The sequence below is a fragment of the Papio anubis genome, chromosome 1, assembly GCF_008728515.1.
Source record: "Papio anubis isolate 15944 chromosome 1, Panubis1.0, whole genome shotgun sequence".
Taxonomy (NCBI): Eukaryota; Metazoa; Chordata; class Mammalia; order Primates; family Cercopithecidae; genus Papio; species Papio anubis.
In genome coordinates, this window is record NC_044976.1 from 151,444,594 (window position 1) to 151,466,479 (window position 21,886).

The 21,886-nt window shown below is 41.3% G+C and overlaps 1 protein-coding gene across 5 annotated transcripts in view; it reads right to left on the minus strand.

Moving 5' to 3' along the window:
- The window catches only part of LOC101008901 (protein-cysteine N-palmitoyltransferase HHAT), a 302,834-nt gene that overhangs the window by 151,750 nt on the left and 129,198 nt on the right, over positions 1–21,886 (minus strand). For all 5 annotated transcript variants that reach the window (XM_031660419.1, XM_031660391.1, XM_031660399.1 and 2 more), the window contains one exon: positions 15,986–16,136. In XM_031660419.1, the coding sequence (XP_031516279.1) occupies positions 15,986–16,136 (151 nt within the window). The remainder of the gene's footprint in view (positions 1–15,985; positions 16,137–21,886) is intronic.

Consider the following 21,886-nt stretch of genomic DNA (forward strand, 5'->3'; position numbering starts at 1 on the left):
TTTTATAGTCAGCTGAGCCTAAAGGGAAGCAGAGGCTGGGTGGGGAACAAAGAGTTTACCTGCAGGCTCTGAAGCTGAACCCAGGTAGACAGTTGCCAGGTTTCTAGAGGCAGACTGTAGATGGAAAGTTCAAGCCAGCAAGGGGTGCAGGATACAACAGGCTCTAAACAGAAATGGGGGGGTGCCAAGCACCATCATAACTGCATTAATCCTTAATAACTAAAATCCCTGGTGGTGTGCCTCCTGGAATAAGCTCCATAGAGTTGCCCATGTAAGCAGCAGCTTCATTACATATCAATGGCTGCAGCTCCATGTCTTCTCTGGCAACTACTTATGCCTAGTGTTCCATTACTGGAACATGATTGCAAATATTCAACAAATTGCAACCTCAGGCATAAATGGGTTAATTGGTGGCTCAACTTTGACTCCTCAGCTCGCAGTCTGTCCATGGGATTTCAATACAGAGGTGAGGTCTCTCTCAATCCTGATTCACCTCCAGCACACTTTGGACCTTGGTGTCAGTGTCCCTGGAGTATGACTACACCTCGTTCTACCCCAGATGAACTTCCGATAGCTATGTAATTCATATTGTGTCAGTTTACTCAAAAGACACACATACACACACACACACACCCCTTTAATGCCTGAATGTCCAGTAACAAACAGAATATGAACCTTAATTTATACAGAAAAATTAACTTCTCACCTTCACCCCAGCAGGTAGGCATCAGTAGCCCATTAACAGGTAGAGAAACTAAGGCTTAGACAAGTTGAGTACCTTGACCAAGGTGACAGAACTAGTAAGGACAGGATGTGACCCCAAGTCTGCCAGACTCCAAAGCTCATGCTCTATTCTCTACACTACATCATTACATAACTCCCTTAAATGCTTTTTAAATGAATTAAAATATTGCTCTGCTTTTCCAACAACTTTATATCAATAGTGATGTACAATTATTCAAACAAAACAATTTATTTCACTTATTTTCAGAGAATTAGTGTAATTTCATTTAGTTTTCAAGGTGCCCACTGACCACAATATTTACATTTTAAAGACATGACAGCTTAAAGCTAATCACTGGTAAACTGTTACAGAAACCAACATCAAGGAAACTAGGACATGCTGTTGGGAGATGACATGGTATTGTCTCAGGTCTGCCACTCTCCTCTCTGGGCAAATCGTTTAACCTCTCTAAGCTTTTATTTTTCTCATCAATAAAATGGAGATAACAAAAACAAGGCCTTCTCTGACTAATCTATTGAACCAACGAATGAGACAATAGATATGGAAATGTTTTTTAACATTCAGGGGCTACAGAGACTCAATGATGGTCATGCCTGTCTTGTGACACATTACTTGTCAGTATTAACTCCCTGAGGGCAGGGACTCCTCTATTCAGCTCTGTATCATATCCATTTGTCAATGGTTGGCCCATAGTAGGTGCTCAATAAATACTCCTTGACCAAAGAGAACTTGGACTATCAGGTACAATTCATTCAGAGAGGCTCTACAACAAGTCTAAATAGTCTGTGAGCGAAGTATTGATGAGAATAATCTAGACCATTTGAGAATCAAATATGAAGTTACAGAATCATTTGGGGAAAGGTCATACGATAGGGGACACTCTGTTCAGTGAGATGCTGATAAAACTTGCCCAGGAACAGCTGACAAATTGTTTACTACTCCTGCTGCGGGCACTTCCACCAGCCACTCAGTGGTCAGAGTACACAGCCAACAGATCACACTTTAAGCCCACAAGGGTCAGACGGCGTGACACAGATGCCACCAATCTGCAAACCCTCTCCCAGATGCTTGTCTCTCATTATGGAGGGAAGGGGTCCAGAAAAATGCTTCCCAGCACCAGGAAAACATTTAAGGACACATTCCTCAAGGCCAACAGTTCCAGAGTATCCATCTAAGATTGGATAAACGGCACTTTTGGGGTGCATATATGACAAACTCACACAAGAACAGCCCCTGCATAGATTTCTTGAGGGCAGGTCCTACCCCTACTTGTCATAAGGAAAATTCCTTTCTACCTACATTATGCTGGAAAAGGGCCGAGGAGTCCCTTGTGGTCAAGGCTCCACTAGGAAGGTGCTTTCATAGAGTGTGAGAGAATCACTCTCCACCTCACCTAACATCCATCCCTCTCCTCTGAAGCACAGGCAAGATACCTGGAACCCTTAGGCTACTAAAGATTTTCTCAGATTCCAGAGATTCAGCCTCTCACGCTCCTATTTCACCATCCCAAGAGCCAAGGACCACAGCCAAATTCCACACATAACTCTAATTGAAGTCTTTACTCAAACCAGGAAAGGGGCTGGTCCAGTTTCTTGGTTCCACCTATAGGACTCTTACAACCAACAACCTTGAGGAAGGGAGGCACCCAGGCTACATTTTAGTTGATTATGATTGAGTCAAAAGCAAATATTGGCAGATGATCTTGCTAAAACCTTTTGGAAAATTAAATCTGCTAATAGAAAATGAAGCACACAAAAAGCATAACACATAAAACCAGTCCCTTGAATTTCCCTCTGGATCAATCCTATTGGAGTGAGTGATGACACAACTCGGGAGGAAATACATCTGTCTCAAATATACCATATCCCACTCTGTAGCAGGAACTCACTTGAGAAATCCCGGGGAACCTAAGATCTTAGCTCTCAGTTTTTTCATTAAAACCAGACTGTAAGAAGGGTACCTAATCCCAACTGCAACATAAATATAAGTAATCTTGGAAATATATTGCTATGACAATTACTGCTACCAATTAAGTCAGCCGCCGACTAGACAAGTATCATTTGCAGATTTACATTATGATGACAATATGTCATAAGATCTGAACCACTGCCCCCATCACCAAGCCTCTGCAACTCCATTTCCCTTAGTCTCCTAATGACAACCCTGTTCCCCACTCCCAGGTGAAGAACCTCGATTAAAATAATGCAGCAAGCAACCTCGCCTGACTGCCTCCCAATCACTTGCTAATCACAACCCAGGCGCCACCTGTAGGACATCCATGATGTATATTTTAATTAACTTCTTAGCAAATCCTCTGTAGCCTGCAGCTAGCAACATTTCCCAGAAATGGAATGCCTACTTGAACTTGTCATCTCTATTTCAACAGTAAGGCCATGCCCCTGATGATGCTTTCCAGAAGTCTGGTGGGTCAGCTCTCCTATTTAAATAGTCTCACAGGAAACTAGATCCCTCCCTGCCATGAAGATCAGGTGGCCAATCCTCCGAAATTCACAGAAGGATGTCTACAGGACTCGGCCAGAAACCAGGAGAGGCTGGGCATTCCCTCCTGAATGGCGGAGTCCCTCCCCTGTGGGCTTCTTACACACAAGAAGCAACTCTAGGGAAACAGTGGGAAGAGGGCAGAGAAGAGAAGTCATATATAGGAAAATGAATTGGAGGACAAATGCATCCTATGACGACAAATGGGCCAACTCATTTTTTCCAAGTTTTTGTGGCTGTAGATCAGTTGCCTTTATATGGTTTGAGCACCTGTAAGTCGAGCTTCCCTGATGCCTTACCTCCTCCAAAGAGCTGCCCTCCAGCACCCTCCCTGCCTTAGAACTGGTCAACAAGTTTGTTGTCACCTGTCTCTTCAGTCCGTTTGTGGTGCCATCCCCTGGTAAAGTCAGTAAAAACTCCCATTTAAGTTCTTCAGGGTCCTGGTCCCTGTGACCCATGTGAATGTAAGACACTGAATATTCAAACATATTTACAGTTACTCATGGCCATCATCCAGGCAGTCTATGGAGCCTTGCACGTCGAGGAGGAGAAGTCCTGAGGAGTCATCTAGCCCAGTGACTCTCAAATGTTAATATGCATACACTGTTCCTAGGAGATCTTGCTGAAAAGCAGATCCTGATTCAAATCTTGTAGTCAAGATCCTGTATTTCTAACAAGCTCCCAGGAAAGATTGATATGGCTGTTCCTCAGACCCTACTTAAGACATCAAGAATCTAATGCAAGGCTCTTGCTAAATACCAAAACGCTGGCTTTGTCAAAGCAAAATATCAAATACAAAACAGTAAGGTATAGCAGTCCCTGGCCTCCAGAAGTTCAGTGGCATTTTGTCTGATATAAGAAGGGTCTGGAGGCCGGGTGCGGTGGCTCATGCCTGTAATCCCAGCACTTTGGGAGGCTGAGGCAGGCGGATCACGAGGTCAGGAGATCGAGCCCATCCTGGCTAACATGGTGAAACCCTGTCTCCACTAAAAATACAAAAACTTAGCTGGGCGTGGTGGTGGGCACCTGTAGTCCCAGCTACTCAGCAGGCTGAGGCAGGAGAATGCCGTGAACCTGGGCGGCAGAGCTTGCAGTGCACCGAGATCGCACCACTGCACTCCAGCCTGGGTGACAGAGTGAGACTCCGTCTCAAAAAAAAAAAAAAAAAAGGGTCCGGAGAGTGTGCCCTATGGTACTAGAAAGCCAGCACCCAAGTCACAGCGGTTTGTGAGAGAGCTGCACAGGCTGGACTGAGGAATGAAGACTTGTTCTGCACTACTGCCAGTAAGGTGAGTGAGAGGAATTTGGAATAGAAGATTGGAGCCAGGCTTATACACCATGCTAAAGAATAAAGCATTGTTTGCAAGCATGACAACCAGAGAATTTGTCTTAACTTTTACCCTGCAGGTAATTACAGTTTATGGTTCTTAGTAGAAGACAAAGTATTCATCTTGTTCATTAGGTAAGCAGTTGGGCAGTATCAGAGAATTTGTTAGTATACCAAAAGAAAGTCTTTGAATGTCTGTACAGACAGGTGGATTAGAATAAAAATGGCAGTAGGTCTGCGAAGCAACACAAAACAAATGTTGTCTGTAGCTGTAATCGTCTGCAATCTCAGGACTCACAAAATGGATAAGAAAACTTCTGCCTTTCTTCTGGGTATAACAGAAAGAAGAAACCTATTCACCCACGGTGCTACAGAATATGCAAATTTTCACAGGCTCCTCTACGAGCAAACACACTTATGGTTCAAAACCTTTCTTACTAAGAGGATTAGGATTTAAACGCAGTTAGCACGTACTAGCTCTGTGATCTGGGACATATCAGTATCTCTGATTCTCACTGATGATAATATCTAAATCCTTACTTAACAATACAATTACACGAGAATAAATAAGCTAATTCTAACGGGATTTTTTTTAACTAGAACAATGAATTTCACTCTCAGCAATCTCTCATTCCTAGTGGTTGTCTGGCTGCTCACAAATTCAGAATCAAATCTAATGAGTCAAAACTTATTTTCCTCCATATGACAAAAAGAATACGCCATTCTCCCTACAAGGGCTGGGCAACAAGGCTTCCTTCCCTAAAGAAGAATATGTCATCAAGAGAGAATAGGAAGAGGAAACAAAAAACTAGTCCCTTGTGACACAGTGAACCACGGGAAGAAAAAGAAAGAGAAGGAAGAGGATGAAATTATTCAGTCTCATGTTCTAGCTTCCCCTGCCCTCAGGTCACCCCATGGCATCCTGAAAGGGAAGTCTGTCATGTAGGTGGAGGTAAAAACCCAATCAGAGAGGCTCTGGCTTTACTTCCTGGTTCGGACTCTGATAGGCAACTCTTGCAAGATGCTTTCTACAAAAACACAGGGTGATTATATCACAGTAAATGTAGTTAGGCAGAGTGAAGGAGAGAGCTTGGCTGGCACTGCTAAGTCTTCCTCAGCAATCCCTGTGCAAGAAGAGATCCAGAAGTTCTTGCATTAAAGGTAGAGGGATGAAGGCCAGAAAACCAGGATAAGGTGTACCATGATGGATGGCAAGGTAAGCCTACCACAAAGTACACAGCTTTGTCAGAGCCTGGCCAGGACTCAAAAGGTTCTGCCTAGTTAATAAGAAGTGGGGTTAGCTCGGCACAGTGGCTCACACCTGTAATCCCAACACTTTGGGAGGCTAAGGCAGGTGGATCACTTGCACTCAGGAGTTCGAGACCAGCATGGGCAACACAGTGAGACCTTGTCTCTAAAATTAAAAAAAAAAAAAAATAGCTAGGTGTGGTGGCCCACACCTGTAGTCCCAATTACTTGGCGGGGGGGGGGGGGGGGGGGGGGCTGAGGCAGGAAGATCACTTGAGCCTGGGAAGTTGAGGCTACAGTAATCCCTGATTGAGCCTATGCACTCCAACCTTAGTGACAGAGTGAGACCCTGCCTCAAAAACAAACAAGCAAACAAACAAACCAACCTGGGGTGAGGCCAAGTTAGGAAGAAAAGAAGTCTGGACCCCAACCAGGCCAAGTTCATCACCTTTCCCTCCTCGTCAGACTCACTCTTATCCACTAGACCAATAAAGAAACACAAACTCCTTCTTGGATTCTAATGCTGAGTTTTTCAATACACACAAAAATGGAAACATTTACATTTTAAAGAAACACAAAACCTGGAATGCATGCTGCTGGAGGATGGGCCCAGAAAGTCTCAGGTCAATATAGGAAATAGAGACTATGGCAAAAGACAGCATTTTATGATGACTATAAATGGACTTAGGCTGGCAGGTTAACCACTGGAAATAAAAAATTAAGATAAACCTATATTTCAAAAATTCAATTTGCCAAGCATGGTGGTGCACGTCTATAGTCCCAGCTACTCAGGAGGCTGAGGTGGGAAGACCACCTGAACCCGAAAGGTGGAGGGGTGGAGGTTGCAGTGAGCCATGATGGCACCACTGCACCTAGCCTGGGCAACAGAATGAGAACTTGTCTCGGAAAATAAATAATTATTCTTTATCTCTTCCTCAAAGGAGTGGGAATAGTGAAGGATCATGCATTCTTTCACTTAGAAAATATCGGTTTGTTAAGTGCCTACTATGTGCCGGTCCCCATGCTAGGAGGCAGGGATTCTACGGGGGTAGTCTTTCGAAAAGCTAAAGAAAAACTGAATCAGTGGCTTGTGGATCCCCAAATTAGGAATTTCTGCCCTACATAAAAATAAATTTTAGATGGAGTATAGAAGGACATTCTCAGCTGATGACTAAAGGCAGAAATTATACAGGAAAAGAATGAGAGCCTTAATTGCATATAAATGTGAAACTGACATATCCAAATATTCTGTAAATATTTAAGAAAAATAGAAGGTTGCACTCAGTCCTCAGAACTGAGGTGGGGCAAAAAGCAACACTACTTTGCTGAAGGTAAGTCTGAATTAGAAATAAGGTAGAGCTAGGAGACCCAGAAGCTTAAAGACTAGCAGATGTAGGACAATTCTCCTTTTTCATTGGCAAGGAGGACCTGACCCAGCGTGAAATGAGATAAAGGAACAGAAGAAGAGGACAGTCATCAAGGTGGCTGTGGGAAAGGAGATGCAGGAGGAGAGACTGGCAGGAGAAATTAAGTCAAATTAAGTCTTTGTGGGCACCAGGTAAAGCCTCCACTTCCTTCCTCTATCAGGGCAGCTGTTTCTGGATTGCTGTTTGTAATATAAGGATGTAAGATAAGAACAGATGGCACCACAGTGGCCCCACACCATTCACCCAGTCAGTGACTCAGGTTAAACTGGTGATTCCCTTTCTCCCCGTCCCTCCCCACTCAGTGCTGTAAACCAAAAACAAAACACTAAACCCCCCAACCGACTGAATGGACCTCTTCTCTTGGCTAAGGGGATTTAAAAGTAGACCTAAAAAACTAGTTCAGGCCATGATGGGAAGAAGGGGTTGAACATGCCTCATTATACTCTCTTCCCTTCAAAATTCAGGCACAACTGACCAGCATTAACATTAAAACAGAGATCTTAAGACAAAACAGACTCTTTGTGGCAATAAGATACCAAATTTCAACCTGACTTTAGTATAGCATTACATGACAGATAGCAGGCCCTGAAAGAAATTAAAGTATTTTACCCTAAAATATATCTCTTTGACATATTCTGAAATGACCCCGCAAAGCTGTCTCTTGTGGGGGAAATTTACATTCTGTAGAGAATCCCCTTCCCTTTCCAGGTCCTTTTCTGATCTTGAAGAGATTGGCTGAGAGTTGAGCACCTTTTAAAGGTCTGAAGAGGAAACATTTGCCATCTATTGTCTCTAAGAGTAGCTACTTCATCTACATAATAAGAACCTTGGTCTCCACAACCCCTTCTCTTAAACCAGACATTCCTTGCTATCGATTCTAGGTCTTTAGATGATAACTCTTTTCCCAATTGTTAATCAGAAAATCTTTAAATCCACCTGTGACCTGTAAGCCCCCACTTCAAGTTGTCCTGCCTTTCCAGACCAAACAAATGCATAACTCACGTGCAATCATTGATGTGTTATGTCTCCTTGAGGTATAAAACCAAGCTATAACCTAACAAACACAGGTTCTCAGGACCTCTTGAGACTGTGTCTTGGGCCTTGATCATTCATATTTGGCTCAGAATAAACCTCTTTAAATATTTTACAGAGTTTGACTATTTTCATCAACCGTGACACAGACTGAACCCTTCCCATCACTCCCTGAACCATTCCCTTTCTAGGGAGTCAGTATGTAAGCCATAGTCATTCTCAGGTACCTCTAAATTCCAGATCCTGTCCCACAAGCCCCACACTCCAGACTATGAAGGAGAAATCTGCTTCAGTTCCATTTCACTAGAGAGACAGTAAAAGGGAGTGATCAAGAGCACAGACTCAAAGCTATGTGTTTGGATTCAAATCCCAGCTCCACCACTCACTCGCTGTGTGATCTAAGGAGAGTTACTCAACCTCTCTATGCCTCAATTTCATCATCTGTAGAGTGCAAAAATAATAGTACCTACTTCACAGGGGTTTTGTAAAGATGACATACATTGAATATATAAAAGAACTTAGAACTGTCCTTGCAGAAGTGGGAACAAGCTGTGTGGGAGGACTTTTTTTCTGAATAAATTACACTTGAGTGTGTGTGCATGCACAAACACAGGGATACACATTTTCAAAGCTGTAATAGCTCAAGTACCTTCTAATTGATTTTGAGATGTTATCTGATCTTATTACAGGAGCAGATAATTTTACTTTCCAAAGGTGGTGAATATTTTAGATGAATTAGACTTGTTCTTAATATTTGTCCATTTCCCTAGATTATCTGTAATTATATTGACTACTTCATAGGATACAAAATTTCAGTTAGAAGGAGTAAATTCAAGAGATCTGTCGTACAATATGGTGACTATAGTAAACAATGCATTGAAAATTGCTAGAATTTTGTTTAAATCTGCAAAAAAAAAACTCTTCTCACTAAATTATTTGATATTGGAAATAGTTACTTTTTCAGAAAAAATGTTATATTAACATATATAGGGCTTAATAATGTTATTTTAAATGAATTTAAAACATGTTTTAAAAATAACTGTCCTGGCAGAATGTAAGCATTATGTTCTTTGCACTGCTGCTACTGCTATTGCTGTTATTATGATTATTATGATTAGAGTTTGGGCTATTCTGAGGATGTGTTTTAGAAAGGCTTCACTCCCAGCCCCACATCCAGCTCCTCATCTTCCTCTTTAAGGCATTAGGATATCTCCTTTCAGCACCTCCCTCAGAAAAATCCTACCCCCAAAGATAAACAGTTGCCAAACTCCTCTCTCACAGCCAAGTCTGAATTGAATCCCTTTTCTCCCTTTATATTTGTAACTTTCTCCCTCATCTCATATCTAGGATGTGGCACAACATCTGATAAAATAATGACAGTAATAAAGTAAGAAAGGCAAACATTCTTCTTTCTAGATTCCTTACAAGGCAAAGTCATTCGCAAAGAAATCGCGGCAGATGCAATATGTTGGCATGTCATGCATTAATACTTAATGAGAAAAACAGGGAGGTGACAGTGGCGTATCAACAGCAGTCATGGTATGGTACACCTACAGCCACATATCACCACATGCTGCTGAGAGAAGCCACTCAGCTGCCAGACCTAAATACTTGGAAATCTTGCTCTTAAGACCTGGTGATCAAAATTTCAGAAGAGTGACCAGTGTCCATTCAGCATAGATTTCCACTGAATGCTGGGCACCGAGGAGGGTGCTAGGATTACAACATTAAACAAGAATAAGACATGATCACTGCCTTCAAAGGGCTTATGGGTTGGTGGGTTGCAACCAAGTAGAGTGCGACTATTTCCATGAAAGGTACAGGGTTCCAGCTCCATTAGGAATTGGATACCCTTTATAGTATCTCCATCTTACAGAGAAGGAAACGAAGGCACAGAGAGGTCATCGGCTAATAAGCAGTGGAGCCAGGATTCAAACCCAGGCAGTTCAGGCTCTAGATCTGTGGCCTCAGACACTATGTTCTGGTGACTGGTGATCAACATCTTTCATCTGAAAATGTCTGGTGCTTCTTACATTAGATTACTTCTTACTCTAACAGTCATCTAAGAGCTTGTCAGTAAAGACACCCCCAAAAAAATCTTCCACACGGGGAGAAAATGGAGAAGAGGACACAGTATCTGTGAAGCAAAAATAAATCCGTGAAGCAAAATAAATTCAGGAAGGAAAATATAATGATGGTTTGTAAAATTTGCTTTAACTTGATAGCCCTTTCCACTTTGATCTATGGAAGTCTATGTTTGAAGGAAAAGGTAAGGGGATTTCAAAATATGAATGCTACAAGAAAGAGAATATGTTTTGAGTTTGTTGAGATGGAACTATGAGATAGGGGTTGACTAAGGTAGGTACCCAAAAATGTGAGGTAATATAAATGTCTAGTGGCTGGAAACTGCTTGCAAAGTTATATGAATGAATAAGAGCTCTGTGAGGGGTGGGGGAGAGGTAATACTGGGGCAGATTCAGGGGACTCACATGCATCGAATTTGAAATCCATGTCTTCCACCTTTTGTCACTCACCTCTTCTACCTTCCATCTACTTCAACACTTAGCACCTTATCAGGTCTTTCTTTCCTGAGAAATTAAAAAACAAGCAAATGGTGGGGCTGGGCACAGTGTCTCATGCCTGTAATCCCAGCACTTTGGGAGACCAAGGTGAGAAGATTGCTTGAGGCCAGGAATTCAAGACCAGTCTAGCCAAAACAGTAGAGACCCTTCCTCTACAAAAAATTTTAAAAATTAGCCAGGTGTGGGGGAAAGGGGAGGGAGCACATTAGGACAAATACCTAATGCATGTGGAGCTTAAAACCTAGATGATGGGTTGATGGGTGCAGCAAGCCACCATGGCACGTGTATACCTATGTAACAAACCTGCACATTCAGCACATGTATCCCAGAACTTAAAAAAAAAAAAATTAGCTGGGTATGGTGGTGCGTGCCCGTGGTCACAGCTACTTGGGAAGCTGAGGCAGGAGGATCACCTGAGCCCAGGAGGTAGAGGCTGCTATGAGCTATAATCACACAACTGCATTCCAGCCTGGGTGACAGAGCGAGACACTGTCTCATAAATAAACTACAAACGAACAAACGGTATAAGTTTTACTCTATTTGTAACGATTATTAATCATTTTTAATATAATTATGTAATGATTAGTTAATCACTTATATTTTGGTGTCTGCAGCTTGCCTGCCGTGTATCCAGTGCTTTAGTACATGATCTTACCTAACCCTTACAACAATCCAGTGAGATGAGTACTATGATCAGCCCCATTTTAATGCCTCAAGAAAGTAAGGAATAAGGAGATTTGTGGGGGTGGTTGTACTTTAGCACAGGGATCCTGGTGGTCATCTCCCTTCAATGTGGCTGGGGCTAACAGACAAGTAGATGGGAACACAGGCATTGTCTAGTGACAAGATGCTGTTCCTAGTCTTTTCATCCGACACCTCAGTCTTCCTCTCACATAAGGAAGCAGACAAAAATGATAAGACCAAGGCCCCTCCTCTGAAGGTCCAGCCCGTACTGCTTCCACCGTTGTCTCTGTCTCTGAATCATCACATCTCCGGTGCAGAGCTGAAATTTAGCCTTCCATCGGCCAGTCCCATCACTGCTCACTGCCTCCCTACCCCAGTCCATTAGCAGGTGGACCTCTCGGTCACCTCTGGCTTTGTTTTATTTTCAAGCAAAAAAAAAAAGTACTAAGAAACTACCCCTTCCTGAGGACCTACTATATGCCAAGCTCGCTCAATCCTCATAGCACCCCTATGAGGCAAAGTAGTACTATTCTCCTATTAGAGATTAAAAGACTGACCCAGAGAATTTAAATTATTTGTCCAAAGTCACATAACTAGTAGGTAGCCAGCTCTTAGTCAATAGATCGCTGCCCAAAAAAGCAATCTTTTATTAACAGCACCTATTTGACCTTTTCTTATTTATGCTCACCCTATTCCAGCTTTCTACCCAACAATGTCGGTAGACATGATAAAATATTTCACCAACTCCATGCCCGCCATCCTGCCCTGCAACTGGTGGTTAAGCATGATTCAAAGGCAGTACTAATGCAAAGCCAGCAGTTTGTAGAGCTGATTTATCATCTAACATGCTGAACCAACTCTCTACCTAGGGACCTAAATTCTTCTATTGACCTAACAGCCCACACAATCTACCTGACTAAAAGAAGGTGCTCAGATTCCTCCTCATCCCCAGCCTAAAGATACTCCTATGTATTAAGGTCTAGCAGCCACCAACAGCACCCAGATCCCCCTGGGATAAGCAATGATGCATGAGTTTGCCTCTGAACACCTGAAAGCACCATAATTCAAGAAATGCAGAGGGCAAGCTGTGCAGGATTCCTGAAATAATTGAAACTGACCCATAACTCACCAGCCACCATGGGAAATTCTATCACTTTGCTTCCACAGCTAGAAATCAAATCACAAAAATAGGATCAGATCTCTTATTTGGAGCCTTAGACATGCAACGTCATCTTTAATGACTCCTGGCAAAAAATGCTCACTACAGATCTCAGCCCATCTAAATTAAAATGTGAAATCCAAAAATTAAGCAGAAAATTATCATTTTCTCAGGTCCATAAGACCATGGAAAAATCATGCAAGTGGGAACACATGTACTCCTTGGAGTCTCATTATATCTGTAAATAATCTGAGCAGAAATTATATGAAAGAGAAGGTTTATGAGGAAAGAAAAACAAACCCATCAGGTCCTAACTTTCAGGTTTGGGCCTTCTTGGTGAATTGCAATTTTTCACAGTCAATTTGAACTAGCATGGCAAGGAAGATTATCTCTCTGGTAATGGCCAATTTTATCTTTTCTATGATGTAGAGCTCATATTCCTCTGATATGGCAGGCTGCTGACTTCAAGTCTCTCAATGCTAAGTAGGCTGAAAGATGATGCAATTAGTCAGCATGGTGTTCAGGAGGGTATGGCTCCATTAAAATGGGGGGGCTAAATATTCCTCTATCAGCAGTTCTAAATCTCATTCAGTGTAGATCTCTGAGAAGTTCAGGTAACCATTAAATCATCTCTGGAGATTCTTCCCTCCACTTCCCATCCACCGTACCCTTTACGTCACCATGTGAATAGCTGACATGACCCAGAAGAATAATTTGCATCACCAGCGTTCACATCTGCTCATGATTAAATTCTTCTCAAACCTAAATTCAGGAAGAGAGCCATTCCCTGTCCACAGCAATACTTCAACAGATGGCCCAGAAAAAGTAAGGTTAGCTGTTAATAGAAATTACAAATTCAAAACCTAGTTTCCTTTAACAAGCATTCTTAAAGAGAACAGTTAGAGAATGAGACCAAGACCAGTGTCAGGGTTATGCTACCAGATACCGAACATGCAACATGGTCAACCTCCTCCTACTAGTAAAGGAGCATCTGCAAATCACACAAAAGAGACACTCTAATTGTTATTCTATTTTTTTTTTTCAATTAAAAAACTACTTCTGAGTCTTACATTGTACACTGAATCTCAGAAAAAGTTCATCTCCATACCTAAATTTAACTACTTAGTATGAAATGGCCATTCTGTACAAAGACCTGTGTGTTTCTAAGTATAATTAGCAGCCCAGAAAATCCTTCAAGAAACCTAAAAATGTGGAGAGGAAAACCTACACCTATGCATGCTAAAGAAGCCAGGATAAAAGTCTAGGTCACTCCCAGGAAAGGCCCTCTTTGTTATTTTGTCACATGCCCTCAGAAACACCTCTTTTTAGAACCACATCACTCCAAGGGGTCACCCCAGAGCTTCCTCCTCAGAATAACTTTTCATTACTACTCTTTTGTCCACATTTGTCTTAAAACTTTAACTGAGTGAGGGGAGAGTGTCTCAGCAGCCTGAGGTCTCAACTATATGAGTCTAGTTCTAATCAAGACAGTGACAACGGTCTTGACAGACATGTTCTCTCCACCTCTGTGGTTGATATAGAGCTGAAGGTCTTCCTTGGACAAAAAAAAAAATATTAAAATAAAGGACAAGAAGACAACCATTTTGAGTATGAAATGTAGTCAACTGCCAAAATTGCCTCTGGTGACATAATGGGTTGGTATTTATGGACATGGACCCAGAAACCAGCATGCATGCCAGGGAGTTATGGTTTTATCATGCCAGCCAATACAGGAGAAGCCTTTTAGGGGAATGTGCTTCCCAAGAAATGCAACAGTACAAGCATTCACACTGAGTAGGCACAGGGACTGTGCAAGGTTCACACCAGATACTTGTGACATGTTCCCAAATCATGCTGGGTCCCAACCCACTGACTCAGTAAGCGACTTTGATGAGTAAATCAAAAGTTAACAGAGCCTTCCAACCAGCGTCACCTTTTCAACAAAAACCATTCCCTGGCTTTCTAGTTAGAGAGTACCTCTTTGCCAACATTCCCCAATCTTGCCATGAAAACAGGGCAACCTGTGATATTTGATGAAGTAAGGACAAATCAAAGTAACTACTCGACATTCCTTGCAATCACCATAGGAAATTTCTTACTCCAAGAAGCAAGCTGGACCAAAAATAAAATGTATTTAGAGAGGCTCTGATAAATTCAGCATCTGTAATAAGTTACTATGAAAAATCAGGATGTTGAGTGCTACCCACCTCCTTTTGAACAGCAACATTAGATGTGGCAGTATTTATTGAGCTCTTTCCCTACCTGTGTCTTGGGTTTTTTTGCCTACAGAGACGAAATTTAAGAATGAATAAGCCTGTAATCCCAGCTACTGGGGGAGCTGAGGTGGAAGGATCTAGCCCAGAGTTTGAGACTAGCCTGGGAAACATAGCGAGAACTTGTCTCAAAAATTAAAAAATAAAAAGGAATGAGCCACATGAATCAGGCACTGACTCCCATGGTTGTGCCAGTGCTGACCCTGAGGTTCTTCCATTAGGTTTCCCATTGCAAACACAATCCTGTCACTTATTACACTCTGGAAGTGATAAGAGGAACACAGCAACAAGTCCATCACGTTGAAAACAACAATCTGAAATGGCAGAAGGACTAAGGAAAAAAAGACTCCACACCAACCATAAGACTATGGGTCAAAATCTAGAAAAGAAAGAAAATTTCAGAAAAAAGTGTCTGTCTATCATGTTCACTGAGCATAAGAATAACACAAGTGTTAAAGCTAACATTAGTAAACATCTATATTATACCACCTGCTCTACATGCATTAGGTTATTTAATCTTCAAAACAACTCCTTGAGACAGAGATTATCTTGACTACTGTTTAAGAGATAAGAAAAATGAAACTTAGAGACATTTATAAATAGTATGCTGCAACATTGGCCTAACATATTATCCTGAGTCTATTTTTCTTAACAGTCTCACATATACTGATGTCATTTTCAAGAAAAAGAGAAAGCAATTAAAAAATCAAGATACAGTAGCCTTTCCCAAGTTAGTAAGAAACCACTTCAAACATAACCCTTTGTGCACCAGTACACAGACTCAGAAAGAAACTTCCTTATCTCACCTATCTACATAGACTAATCATAATTGTGAGAGACCCAGAAAGCATGGATTAGTCATCCTGTTAGTAGGATGAAGACACGGATGCCAAATGCAGCTTGAGCGAGAGACAGGGAGAGGACAATAGCCCGAACCCTTTGAGGCCTGTCCAGCCGTGCTCCTCCCACTGGACAAGCCTGACCAACTTTAGCAAACCCAGCGCCTGACCTCCACATCCCGGTGAAACTGAACATGGTGCTCACGCAGCGAGGGAGAGCGGGCGGAGTGAGTCCATCCAGGCGCATGAGCAGAGCCGGCACGCCAAAGAGCACCAAGTACTTCACGTAGAAAAAGAGCACCTGGGCTAACGCCAGTCCTCCTGAAAGGCAAACAGGCCGGTCAGACACACGGATGAGAGTCACAGCAGCTTCCTGGAGGAGACCAACACCCCAGGAGCTATGCCAACTGCCTCGCTTCTCCACCCACCACTTTCTCCCTTCCACTCGCACATTTTACAAAAGTATCCCACATTGGTTTTCTTCAATGAAAACCATTTTTGATTAACAAAAAATGAAATTTCATTATTGTGACAGGCAAGAGGACCTCTTAGCAGTCATGCTTTTACAGATACTAGGAAAGAGAATGCCCAAAATGTGTACAGTGCATTAAAAAACTATTACAAAGGGGAAAATCCTTCCAAAATCTTTCAAAACCTACGTGATAATGGGTACAAAAAAAAAAAAAAAGAATAAGATCTAGTATTTGACCGAATAACAGGTTAACTTTGGTCAATAATTAATTACACATTTTAAAATAACTAGAAAAATATAATTGGGTTATTTTTAACACAAAGGATAAATGCTTGAGGTAATGGATACCCTATTTACTCTGATGTGATCATTATACACTGAATGCCTGTATCGATTATTATGCATCATATGTCTGTTTGCTGTATCTCCCATACCTCATACATACATGCATCTACAATGCACACCCAAAATTTAAAAGTTAAAAAAGAAAACCTACACGAGTCTATACCCACTAGGATAACTAGAATCGAAAGGTCAGATCAGCAAGTGTTGATGGAGATCTGGAGAAACTGGAACCACCAGGCACAGCTGCTGGGAGTGCAGAGCGAGGCAGCTGCTTTGGAAAACAGTCTGGTGGTTCCCCAAATGATTAAGCAGAGTTACATATGACCCAGCAACTCCACTCCTTGTTATATACCCAAGAGAAATGAAATGTTCACACAAAACACATGTTCACACAAAAACGTGTACCCCAATGTACAGAGCAGCATTATTCACAATAGCCAAAAGAGGAGACCACCTAAACATCCATCAGCAGATGAATGGATAAACACAGTGTGGTCTGTCTATACAACAGAATAACTTCCCACCATAAAAAGGAATGAAGTACTGATAAATGCCACAATGTGGATGAACCCTGAAAACATGAAGCTGAGTGAAACAAGCCAGTCACAAAAGACCACATATTGTATTATTCCATTCATATGAAGGCCCAGAATAGGGAAATCTATAGAGACAAAGTAGATTAGTGGTTTCTTGGGGAGAAGTGGCAGCAATTAATAAAATAAATAAATAAATTATAAAATTTTATATTTATATAAAATAAAAAATATATATAAAATATATATAATATATAAATTTATATTTATATAAAATATTTATATTTATATAAAATATATTTATATATTTATATATTATAATTTTTTATAATATATTTTATAATATATTATAAAAATATATATTTATATAAAATAAAATATTTATATAAAATTTATATTTATATAAAATAAATAAAATTAATAAAATAAAAGGTGGGGTTTCAAGGCGATGAAAATATTCTAAAACTGGTGGTGGTGATAGGTGAATCATATCTGTGAATATACTAAAAGTCACTGAACTGTACCCTTTAAAGGGGTGGATTTTATGGTATGTGAGCTATCTTCCAATAAAGCTCTTTGGAAAAAAAAAAAAAGGAAAACTCACATGAAGGCCTGAGGTCTAGCGGAGTAAGGAGGCAGTGGGTCCGCCAGAGCAGTGCCCACAAGGAGAAGACCACAGGCCAAGCCCAGAAGGAACCCCCAGGGAAGATGATAAATGGTCACACACTCTCTCACCTCAAGATTGCCCTCCCCACTGTGCAGAAAATTACTGCAGGACATGTCGGTGTGGCAGACCAGGTTATCTTCTGGGATATTCTGAAGGAAATAACCAAGCTTCAGAGAGGTACTAGCAGAAAATACCACCGTCTGTCCTCTTTGATGCCACACTATGATCTTTGAAAGAATGTCACTATTATTGAGTGTGTGGCTATAAATGGTAACCCTGGTGCCAGAAGAAAAACATAAGCCACTTTCTGAATATACAGTTTGGGTGATGGCAGGTGGTGTTTCAAATGTGAAAGTCATACATCCTACAAGGAGAAACCCCTGGGAACCACTGTGTCTCGTTCCCATTCAGAAGTGATCAAACAGGTTCTTCAGACTTTTGAAAATCAGACTACAGTCATACCTGCTGAAGGGCTAGGGATAAACCTTCAGCATTCTTGGATGTGCCTGATAAGAGTCGGGAAAAAAAATCTGATATATGTGTGTGAATATATATGTATACATACACGTGAATATAGGTATACACCACACGTTCAGCAAGAAGTGAGACGTATGTCCTAGCAATACTATCATAAAATACTTGAAGGGCATGTGATCACTCTGGGCGACAAAATCAGTCTCACTAGCTGAGATGGCAATGAGGGAGGCTCGTAACTCATGCAAAATGAACCACTAGGCTCTAGCTAGAAAAATTCCACAACTAGAGATGGCAGGACACATACATAAGAATGACTGATTAAAGGGTACAATGCTTCCAGAGCTGAAAATGATCCATCTGAAGAACTGAAGGCATCAATGGATCTATGGAAGACTATGCATGGTTAAGGCCATGCCAAGCTCTTATGTACATGAAGCATCACAGACTTCTCCTCCCTGCTAACAGGATGCCGGATCAGGAAAAATGGGTTGCTTCATGTCTCAAGTATTGCTTTATTTTTTACACTATTTTTGTACATTTGTCAGATCCAAGGCATATAAATTAAAATCTACGGCTGAGTCTACGTTTTTATGAGTCACTGTTTGTACAAAATATTCACTATTTGTTAGTACTTTCACACAGAACTGGGCTAAGGAAAAGATTGATTTTGCATAGATGTTTAATAAACTCTACTGCTAAATAAAATTAAAGATAAGGTAATGGGGCTTGATTTGGGTTTTCTTAAAGCGCTATGTGAATGGAAAGCATGTATACATATGTAACAAACCTGCACGTTGTGCACATGTACCCTAGAACTTAAAAAAAGATATAGAGAAAAGTTAACCAGATAACCAATATGATTAAATACATTTTTATAATATTTTAAAAAAAAGAAGTCATACAAGTGTTCTATTTTCCTGTCACTGAATATTTCTTATGACTTAAGATATGAAAGGCTTAAATAGATTTTTTCCTTGAAATTTTAATATCTGGTTTACAAGCTTATATAATAAAAGACACATAATGATTTTTAAAACAATATTAAATTTAAAGATTAAATTACAAATAATAATTTGTGTGTTAATTTTCTTTTAAAATTGGGTTTGCACCGTGGATTTCACTACTCTGCTGTCTTGCTGTTGATTTTCATTATCCCTTTGAAAAATGCATGGCTTGGCCAGGCATGGTGGCTCATGCCTGTAGTCCCAGCACTTTGGGAGGCTGAGGCAGGTGGATCACGAGGTCAGGAGATCGAGACCATCCTGGCCAACATGGTGAAGCCACACCTCTACTAAGTAAACACAAAAAATTCGTTGGGCATGGTGGTGCATGCTTGTACTCCCAGCTACTCGGTTCAAGCAATTCCAGGTTGAGGCAGTGGAATAGCTTGAACCTGGGAGGCGGAGACTGCAGTGAGCCAAGATAGCGCCACTGCACTCCAGCCTGGTGACAGGGTGAGACTCTGTCCCAAAAAAGAAAAAGAAAAAAGAAAAATGCATGGCTCATTCTTCTTTCCCCTTGACCTAAAAATTAGTCTCTTTCCCTTGTAAGATTTGGTCTACGTTTCAGGGTTGACCCTAAATATTTTGCTGCATTCTCTTGGGCATACAATAGGCAGGAAGGCAACATAAGACTATAAATGATTCTACTCTGATTGCAAGTTATTTGACATAAATTGAACTAGCTTTTGTTATGCTCAAAAAAATTACATTTTACTATTTTTTAATACTTTAACAAATATTTCTGGGTTTGTATGTGTAAGATTTTCTCAATTAGCAAGAGTTATGACTTTATCTAACCCAACTTCTTCCCCCACAAAAAAAAGCCATATATGAGTTCATGTATTACACACTCCTTTGATATTCATTCAACAAGCATGTGCAGAGGGTATGACTAATGGAATCACCAGTTATGTCCTATGAGAAATAGACTAGAGGTCAAATCGGTGGGACCTAGCCTCAGCGGACTCACAGTTTCACTGCAGTCTCATTTATCCTTCTCTTTTGCCACACAGTATTTTCTTCTGCCTCTGTGCCCTACCCCTCCTTCTTTTCTTGGCAAAATACTATGTATCCTTCAGATCCCAGCTCAAATATGGTCTCATCTCATTCATTTAACATACAGTTATTGAACATCAGCTCCTTGCCAGGCACTGAGCAATATGGTGGTGAATAAAAAGGTATGATAACAGCCCTTATGGAGTGTTACGGTCTGTTGAAAGAGAAAAGAATGTAAATTAGGAGTGAGATTAATACTCGCACCCCGAGGACAGGCAACAACCTAAACACAGAGGATCAGACACCATTCATTGCACATATAACAAACATTCATTGTGTACATATGTGCCAAGCATGGTTCTAGGTGCTTGGAATGCATCAGTGGATACTCCTGCTTTCATGGGGCTTATACCCTAGCAAGAGTCAACAAAAAAATAGACATAAAAATAAACTTTATAAACTTTTTAGGAAGTATGACAGAATGACTTCCTGACGATGGCTGCAACTGTATCTTTCATCCCATATGGTCTTCTGCAATGTGACCTTGCCACTCCCCAATCAAGAGTAAATCTGGGCAGGTCCTAGGACCAACAGATACAGAAGAAGTGATGTTGTTCTAATTCCAAGCGTGGTCTGCCACTGGCCGGACACCTTCCACTTCCTGCCCCTTGGAATGCTCAATCTTTGAATAGTACCTCTTAGAACCCAGTTGTCATATAAAGAAGGCCAAGCGACACAGAGCGGCCACATGAAGATATTCTGGGGAACAGCATCAGCTGAGCTCCCAGCTGACAGCAGCCTGAATGGCCAGCCATGTGAGAAAACCTCTTGGACATCCTGCCCAGTTACACCTTTGAAAGACGGCAACCCTGGCTGATGTCTGACTGCAACTATAGGAGAGACCCCAAGCAAGAACTACCCAGCCAAGTACAGTCAACCAACAGAACAGGGAGACAGAGGCAATCATTGTTTTAAGCTGGTAAGTTTGGAGATGGTTTGTTATTCAGCAACAGCCAACTGAGACAGAGGACAATAAATGTAATGGAAAAAGCAAAACCGTAGAATAGGGTGAGGGAGCTCTGAAGTGCTGAGGTGGCAGATGTTGCCCTTTTTAAAAGGAGAGTGGGGTGGTCTTCATCAAAATGAGGACATTTGAGCAAAAACTCGAAGGGGGTGAGGAGGTCAGCTATGCAGCCACTCTGCTTCCTCTTGGGCTCTCATCATACTCCCTTCTTATGATCTGTCTGTCCTTATCCTATCAGACCACAGTTGTACACATGTGTGTATAGCTTAAGACCGTAGGTTCATTAAGATCAAGAATGGTGTCTTATACCTCTTGCATTCCCAGCACCTAATATTCGCCATATGGTTGATGTTTGATAAGCATTTCCTTAAGAAGTAACTGAATGAAAAATTCCCCTTATACTACAGTAGGAAGACAAACTGTATCACAGTACTTCCGGGAAGTGCATACAGTCAGCTCTGAGGATTTTTAAATCTCTACTGAAGTTCAGACCTGCCACCAAATCAACGAGTCTTCTGTAGGGTTGGGACCTTGGATACTGTATTCCCAGTATCAA